This window comes from Arachis ipaensis, chromosome B6, assembly GCF_059453495.1.
Source record: "Arachis ipaensis isolate K30076 ecotype BB chromosome B6, ASM5945349v1, whole genome shotgun sequence".
Classification (NCBI taxonomy): Eukaryota; Viridiplantae; Streptophyta; class Magnoliopsida; order Fabales; family Fabaceae; genus Arachis; species Arachis ipaensis.
In genome coordinates, this window is record NC_142441.1 from 143,665,195 (window position 1) to 143,674,166 (window position 8,972).

The following is an 8,972-nucleotide window of genomic DNA, read 5'->3' on the forward strand; positions in this document are numbered from 1 at the left end:
TAAAACTAAATTAAACCTTAAGGATAATTTTGTGTGTAAAAAAATATTAAGGACGACAAAAATTTTCGACCTTTACCTTATAGACCAAAATCATACTTCACGTCACCTTAGTCTTGAGCAACACTTTTCTACTCAATACTGGAACCCTCCTCCAACTGGGATAAAATTTTTGTTATTTAGTGATGTTTCTAGAGTGGTTCATTCTCGTAATGTGTAATTTATGTGTAACTTAGACCTTTGTCCTTTGTTAAAAAAAAAAAAAAAATCTGTACTTAACTCTATATATTAAACTTCTTTCCATAGTTGTTTATTCTTTCTCATACAATTGTTATTATATGAACATTCATTATATTTTTATAATTTAGTTAAGAATATAAAATCTATTTTATTTACTTAGATTATACCAGAAAACTACATAATGTGATAAAATTAAATTTTTAAATTTTTATTTTAAAGGATAAAATATGATCTTTTTTATTTTTAAATAAATTTTTTTATATTTTTTTAATTTCACCTATAAAATAAATAGTAACAGATCATATTTTATTCTCTAAAATAAAATTTAAAATTTAAAAGATCAAATCCAATAAAATTATAAAAGAAGGTATGCGGCCGTTTGGTTAGGTTTTGTTTAGAAGTATTTGTGCTTTTGATTTTGTAGTTGATAATAATTAAGAAAAAAAAAAAAACTGAAAAAAGATGTATGTTTTAATTTTTATCTTTATAAATTGTATATGAAAAGAGAGAGAATGTATGCCGCCATTGCACAAATGCCATGTTTCTTTCTACCGTTGATCTTAAATCTAACGATGTTAGGATAATTTTTGTAACAATGAAATTGTTAATAATGATTTAATTTAATGGGTTACTTACGATTTCATTAAATTCAAAATAACATCTTATAATTTGATATTATACACCAAAAATACACCAAAATCATAATTTATCTGTATTACTCTAATTTTTTAAATATTAAAAAAATCTTTAATTGGTTCACATCACATTTTTTGGCATGTTAATTATTTGGTCAGTACAAATATTAAATTATCAATAAATTTTACTAATTTATAAATATAAATTCTAAAAAATATAAATACAAATTATATTAACTCATGTGAACAAATTTTTAATAAGTATAAATATAAATTATGTATTTATATATAAATACCTATAAGTATTAGTGTAAATTATTGTTCACCTAAAATAATAATATTTGTCTTTTCCTAGACATTTTAAAATTTTTCCATGCATTTCTGGCGCTGCTACATTCAAACTCTGCACCAGAATTTTCATTGTAACTGCTACACAGTACACACATTTCCGCTGCTGAGTGGAAATTCAATTCAATGCATAAATCTTTCTGTCATTTTAGCTTGTTTGCCGCATTGGTGACATTAAAAAGAATCATAGGCAAAAAATGGCAACAGTTTTATTTCAATTACAAATAAAGTCTTATCACTGTATAAACGCCAATGCCAAAAAATACAAATATTATGTATATGTATTTTTATAAATATATTACTCAGCATTTGCAACCGGTGACCTTTAAGCCATTGGCGATGAATCTATCTACAACCCTTCAACAAATATGAAGAAGGGCTTGAGAAGTTCACAGGTGAGGATTTGCTGTTATCACCTTTGCTTGGTGTTGTTTCACATTCACTAAAGTCAAGTATGCGTCGTTCCATCTGAAAAACCAACAAAATTCAATTCGGCCATCATAAGCTAAAGGTAAATCAAGAAAATGCAAGAATTGGCCAAGTTAAGAAATAGAATTTGGCTTAAGAGACACACAAGCATGTCTAAATTTGATTTGAACCACACATCTTCATTGCAATTCAGGGCAATGTGTACCATAAAATGTGGATTACAATGAGAAGTGGGGAAGGAAAAAACAGTTTTACCAATGCATTTGAAGCTGCCTGAGAATGCTTAGCAGACTGTTTCTGCAGATGATTATCATCCTGACCACCTTCTTCGTCATTTAAAGATGCATTTTTAGGCAATGCTTCAGGAGTTTCATTTTCCAAAACTTCTTGAGCATTAGCATATGTAGCAGCAGTTTTTTCACTGATCTGTTTCATCAGACCGATGGCGTCATAGCTTCTATTGCCTGAGCTCATTAAGTACCCATAATCCTGTAGATGTTTGTCAATTGTTTTTCGCAAGGCAGAAGGTTTCAGTAGTTAATCTAGTTCAAGATCAAAGAGCAGTTAATCCAACATATCCTACATTACCTCAATTGAAATTTCAGTAGCAATCCTGGGGCTGCACAGAAATGTTGCGTTGATGAACCATGGAGATTTCCATGCAGAAGGTGATTTAATGCTTTTCATAAAAGGTGTGTCACCAAATCTTGCATCAAAAAGCAGGCAATCAGAAAAGGGGACAAACTGAGAAATGAGAATCCAAGTGCAATATTTAGAAAGAAATTCAACAGAGAGAAGCATTCTCCAAGGACAAAGAATAAACCAATAAGCCATTATTTACTGTCGTTGAAGGTTTTCAAAATAATTCAGCATCACTAACCATAAAATTGCTCAAAAACTAAAGAAGTGAACATGTAAAAAAAGCAAAAGACAAAATGACAACTAATTTAAGGATTACATGCTACTTGTTTCAAAACCACCATCATTTTTGGCTTGTTTCCCTGAAGTCGTCCCTACACAAGTGACATCAACTGAAAGCTTTTCATGCTCCTTTGCCCGGACACACTTGACCCTTGAGCATGGACTGCGCTGATTCGGAATTGCTTCCAACCTCCTATTGCTCAAGTTCTTGGGAGTTCGAGCACTTGAACCTAGAACTGTGTCTGATCCAGGAGAATTTGGTGCTATATCATTCATATTACGTTCAACCAAAATTCCAGAAGGCTGTTCAACCTAATAAGCAGAATAAAGAAGTAATTTATCAACTGAAAGAGAGAAGCACAGTTCAGATAAAAACACATTTTGCTTTCAGGTAAAGAACATACTACTTAGTACTTACATTATCATTATCATTATCATCATCATTATCAGTGTCAATATCAATCTTCTTCATCTTTGAATCAACTTGATGCTTAAGGCTATCCTGAGAGCTATTTTTGACAGTCCCATTTTCTCTGTTCTTTTCATCCGAAATGGCAGAATTATTTTTCTCTTCTACTTGTTTATCTTTAACAGTTTGACCACAATTTTCTTTATCATCATCAACAGACACAGCAATGCTCCATTTTTGTAATGAAGTCGGAGAAATCATATCTGCCTCCCGATTCTCATTGTCATCAAACATAAAGTCCAAGCTGGAAAAGCTTTTTATCAAGCTGGATGGCATGTCTGTCACAAGTTTCTTGTCAGTTCTTTTATCTGAAAGTGGTGATAACAAATCTCGGTGTCGTTTACTTAATATGGATGGTGTACCAGTAAAAGTTTTGGCTGCACTTTTAAACAAGGCATCTAGATTATCACCACCAGAGGGTGAGTCCCACAACCTGAAAGGAGTTAGACAGGTTACAGGAGACATCAGAAGCTGGCGGATACCAAGGGGACTAAATTCTTGCTGCATATCAGGCTCAGATTGTGCAAGATCACAGCTTAGAAAAGGAATATCCAAGCTTGGAAAACAGGGCGGTTGGTAGCATAAAGTTCCTGTATCTTCCTTTTTTGAATGCTCATTCAACTTCCCATATTTTGCATAACAAGTTACCTTAGAATTTGATCCATAACCAAAACTATTTACAGGGACCAATTTTGAAGAATCCTTCGGAGTTTCTGGTTGCTCTTGCTTTACTTCACTATCTATATTGTCAACACAAGGAGAACTGGATGTGCCATTAGAAGAAATGACATTATCAGGTCCACCAGAGACAATTTGATGATCCTCTTTCCCTAATAACTTGTTGTCTTCAGCAGCATAAACGAATCTAGAAACACTAGCAGAAAATACTGGTGGGAAAGATTGAGAAGATGAACTTCCTTTAAAGTTGTTAGAACACTTTGGACAAGTAAGCTGTGAAGTCGAAGATGATTCACGAGGAGAAGGTATCTGTATATGACATGATTGACATAGAAACATATTGCATCCAGAAAAATCAACCATGTCCATGTCTTTAATATAAACTCTGGGAGAAAAGCATCCATCACTAACTGCCTCCGAAAATAGGAATCTGCAACATTCATCCTCAGATATTGACATGTTATTTGGCTTAGCAGGATCCATAGATGCAGGTCTCATCAAAGTTGAAATACCTAACCCCTCAGTCTGAAAGGGAACATTTACCATGTTACACATTTCACTATTATCCACACAATTAAACTGGTAATCCCCAGTTAGGGCATTTCCAGATTTGTGTGAGCATATCTGCTCAGCAAATTGAGAACAGCAAGCATCTTGGCAAGCAACTTCTGGGATGCAGATATCCACATCATCAAGAGATATGTAGTAATGCTGTGGACACGATGCTTGACTCAGATTATGATCCTTTCCTAGAATAGATTCTTCCTCTGGCTTATACACCTCTCGAGTTTGTAGATCAACATTACTAGTCAATCCAGCAGAATCAGCTGATTCTTGGCTACACTCTGAAACATCCTCTCTATCAGTCCTCTTAGGACCATTACCATCTCCAACGGAGTGCATCTCTGAAGTTAAAACCATCTGTTGATCAGGATTTCCAGCAAGTGGTGCAGATTGAAACTGAGCAAGCAACCCTGATGCCAAGTAAGAATCCAATTTCTTTTTGACAGAACTGTGCCAATGGTTCTTAATAGAATTATCTGTCCTGTTTCCACAGAAGCAAAAGTATAACACAAAAATAAGAAGATTAAGAATCAACTAACTATTGCTCATTAAAAAACCAGAATTTATTCCCTAATAATTGCTGCAGCGATCCTGTAAGAGAAAAAGTTTGACTTATTGTAAAGTTTACTTTATTTTTATGTCTCTTCCTCATACCAGAACCTACAAGTACTACTTTGGGTATCCAAATCCCTCACTCAGTTTCAACCTGCTTAATAACAATAGGGGGGGAAATAGATGTTTACCTCCCAGGCAAGAACTTCGTTAATTCAGCCCATTTGTTTCCATAAATTTGATGAGCACGGATTAAGGTCAACTCCTCTTCCTGTGTCCATGCTTCCTTGTTTATACCAGGATTAAGATGATTATGCCACCTAATAAATTTTTAGCAGTTCAATATAATCATACATGAGGCTATATCCACTAAATAATCTGAATAGAAAACTTACTTTTTTTTGCCCATGAACAGTAGAAAGATAGTACAATGATATTAGAAGAACAAGTAGATTCCAACAGCCATACCTTTCTCGACATTGCTTACCAATGCGTCCTGGTAAATGATGAGCAATAGTAGACCATTTTTTAGGTCCATATTTATTCACCAATTCAATAATTACTTCATCTTCCTGTTTGCATTTGAATTAATCAGGTATTTTCATATTTGAAATTAGTAAGAATTAAGACCAACACAAACAAGAAATTAGAACTCGAGATCACCTCCTTAGACCATGGGCCCTTGACAAGTTCAGGATTTAAGACTTTCTGCCACCTATGTAGGCATTGTACATCAGTTCTATCCTTGAAACACTCCGCTAGAAACAGACATACATGGCAATTAGACAAGTGAGAGGACAATCTAAGAAGGTTATGAATAATTTCATAAAGTATAAGAACAAATTGACAACGTTACAATACCTATTTTTTTCCAATTCTTTCCTTTGAAATGCTGAACAGCCTTCCGCAAGATCTCATCCTGATGACGAGGGGAATAAATGTTAATAAACAAGACAGAACTTCATAACATGGAAGTTAACACATTTTTACTCATAATTGCAACCAAACTTAAGACTTTATAATCTATTCAAATAAAATTTGTTAAATCCAGAATTCTGAAGCCTAAATATACTTCATGATACTAACACATTAGATGAAAATGGGTCACGGTAGAATATATTTTTTATGATAAAAACTCATAGAAGGGTAAAAAATAAAAAATCAAATAAAATGTGTTAAAGTTGCATGATTTAGAGTGCAAACATAACATTCCCAATCACTATATAGAAAAAAATAAGTCATACCATCCATTAGCACTGACAAAAACAAAGTTACCAAATTTAAGAAACGGTAAACATGTTCAAGTATGCAAAGTTTCACCTGTTCAGGTGTCCAATTCCCTTTTGTAGAACGCCTTGTTGGACCAGTAGTCCTCCTGTAATTCAAAATAAATGTTGGATAAGTTCCATATTCAGAGTGATGCTGAAGCCACAATCAAATAAAAAAAGGAAAAAGAATAAAAGTTATTGAATTACCCATGCAATGCTCTAATCTTCTGAGCACCATCAATCTGTTCCTTCGATGGAGAAACAGGGATTTTCCGGTCACCATTCATTGTTTCATGGCACAAAGAATGCGGCGATTCCTGCTCGATCACAAATCATTCTACTCCCCCCTTAAAGGAGCAGCAGCACTCAACTCCTTTACAAACACAAACATAGAAACAGGTAAAGAACAAAAAATCAATGAAATCGTCATCGACAAACAATTCAACCAAAGAAAATGAATATGCGAATCCCCAATCATCTGAATCACAACACAAAAACTTCAACACTTGCCTTCACAGTTACTTTCACTATTGATGTAAATCCAATTGCTCTAAAATTACGAATCCACAGTGCAATGGGTACTTCACTTTGATGATTTAATCTAAACAAAAAGATATCAAATCAAAACCAAAATATGAAAACAAAAAGAACACGAACGAAATCAAGTTCGAATTGAAGATACCAGAAGACAAAGGGATCCAATTGCAGAGCCAGATGAGAAACGCAGAAACGAGAAGTACGAAGATTGCAGTGAAAGTGCAAGGATCGCAACACGAAAGGAAACGGTTCAGATTAGAGAGAGAAAAATAGAACGTTGGAAAATACTTTGTATTCAAACAAGGAAATCAAACTGAAGGGGCGGACTCGAGTGAATGAGTTTCGAACTGTATATGCGTTTTAAATCTGCAAGTCTGTAACGTGCTCGTGGCTTTGGACGGTCCTGATTTTGACACGTCAGAAAATGTTATGCTTATGTGTGCTTTTTCAAATATTTAACGGCCAATTTTATTTCATATATTCATATTGACTATTGAGATGTCATTTTATCTAATTTGTTTAAAATCCTGAAATTTTATTTTTTATTATAATTTTTTTTTGTAGTACTCCTGTTAAGTGTTCAAGGTTTTTTTAATTAAAAAAAGGAAGGTTTTAATGTCTATATTAATATATAAAAGTTTGAGTAATTATCTAAATTAGTCCCCAAAAAATTTAAAAGTAGACATTTTAGTCTCTAAGAAAAATTAATACACAAATCAATTCCTAAGGTTTTACTCCGGTAGATAAATCAGTCCCTAGTTTATTTTTCGGTCAAGTAATTACCCAGTCTCCAAGGATTTTAAAAACGGACATTTTAGTGTAAAAAAAAATTAATACACAAATCAATCTCCAACATTTTCCTTTGTTAGACATAATCGTCTTCAGTCCAAAAAGAATAAAATAAAATAATTATTATTATTATTATTATTATTATTATTATTATTAATTGCATAATAATATTGTACTATAATTTTTTATATTTTTTTAACAAAAGTAATAATAGTCATTAAATAATAATAATATTCAATAAAATTATTAGAGATTATTCTACAAAAAATTTAAAGTTAAAATTATTTTATATTTTTGTATTTTATATAATCAAAAGATGTTATTTTAAAAGTCATGTTTGTATTAAAAAAATATTTTAATTTAAATTTCAAAACATCATTATTCACCTTACTTATTTCTAACGAAAAAGAGTATAATAATAATAATAATAATAATAAATATTATTATTATTATTATTAATTGCATAATATTGTTATTAATATTTTTTTGTATTTTTTAGACAAAAATAATAATAAATTTGTTCAATAGATATCAAACGATTTTAATATAAAGATATCAAACGATTTTAATTTTAAATTTTTTTAAAATAATCTCTAATAATTTTATTATTATTATTATTATTATTATTATTATTATTATTATTATTATTATTTAGTGAATATATATATATATATATATTATAAATACATACATAAAAATTTAATGAATAAATTTATTATTACTTTTGTCTAAAAAATATAAAAAATTATGATACAATATTATTATGCAATTAATAATAATAATTATTATTATTATTTTATTTTATTTTTTTGAACGATAAAATCTTTAGAGATTGATCTGGGTAATTACTATGCCAAAAAATAAATTAGAAACTGATTTGTCTGCCAGAGTAAAATTTTAGGGATTGATTTGTGTATTATTTTTTTTAGAGACTAAAATATCTACTTTTAAAATCCTTAAAGACTGATTTAGGTACTCTAAAAATTTTATACAACAATCCAATCACATATCAACATATAAACTAAATAATACTTTTCAAAGTCAATATTTGAAAAATTATATAGGTAACTGAATTTCGTTAGACAATAATATTAAAAAATATATATTATTATTGTATTAAAACTAAACTCATTTACTTATATTTTACTATCATAGGATTTGACTTTGTTTTAAATGCAGGTAGAAGCACTTTAACATCATTTGAAATATTAGCCAGTTTGGTTTATATGCTTTTGGTTTCTATTTGTGAAAATAATAATTTTTTTTACAAAATTCTTAAAATAAAAATCTTAAAAATAAAAAAAAAAACTAAATACACCTATAATTATATATTTATATATAACCTAAAACTATTAACAAGAAAGTTTGGCGGCTATTTTCAGACTAAGTTTAACATTCTTTAATAATGTTATTGTCGTCTTTTTTTATTCATCTTTAACATCGTCGTCTTCTTCTTTTGTTAAATTTATCTTATTTTTTTCTTTTTCATTATCATCATCGTTGTTATTATTGTTTTCTTTGTCTTCTTCTTCTCTTATATATGTT

General features: G+C 30.5%; 1 protein-coding gene across 1 annotated transcript; it reads right to left on the reverse strand.

Annotated features, from left to right (window-relative positions):
* Positions 1–1,407: 1,407 nt before the first annotated feature.
* On the reverse strand, positions 1,408–6,971 carry LOC107647539 (transcription factor MYB3R-1). Its single transcript, XM_088491444.1, has 13 exons — positions 6,784–6,971; positions 6,612–6,702; positions 6,309–6,474; positions 6,154–6,208; positions 5,695–5,752; positions 5,497–5,591; positions 5,302–5,405; positions 5,025–5,153; positions 2,989–4,762; positions 2,608–2,882; positions 2,238–2,355; positions 1,905–2,138; positions 1,408–1,688 (listed from the first exon to the last, which is right to left on the reverse strand). The coding sequence occupies exons 3-13, from the start codon at positions 6,386–6,388 to the stop codon at positions 1,566–1,568; spliced, it is 3,045 nt and encodes a 1,014-aa protein (XP_088347570.1). The 5' UTR covers positions 6,389–6,474; positions 6,612–6,702; positions 6,784–6,971; the 3' UTR covers positions 1,408–1,565.
* Positions 6,972–8,972: the final 2,001 nt, after the last annotated feature.

What these genes read in the sequence shown, in the direction of transcription:
- LOC107647539 (XM_088491444.1), bottom strand. Translation starts at nt 6,388, where the DNA reads ATGAATGGTGACCGGAAAATCCCTGTTTCTCCATCGAAGGAACAGATT. An exon ending in AAGATTAGAGCATTGCATGG is followed by an intron (nt 6,209 to 6,308) that starts GTAATTCAATAA and finishes TTTGAATTACAG; the next exon opens with GAGGACTACTGGTCCAACAA. An exon ending in GGTAAGCAATGTCGAGAAAG is followed by an intron (nt 5,154 to 5,301) that starts GTATGGCTGTTG and finishes AAAATTTATTAG; the next exon opens with GTGGCATAATCATCTTAATC.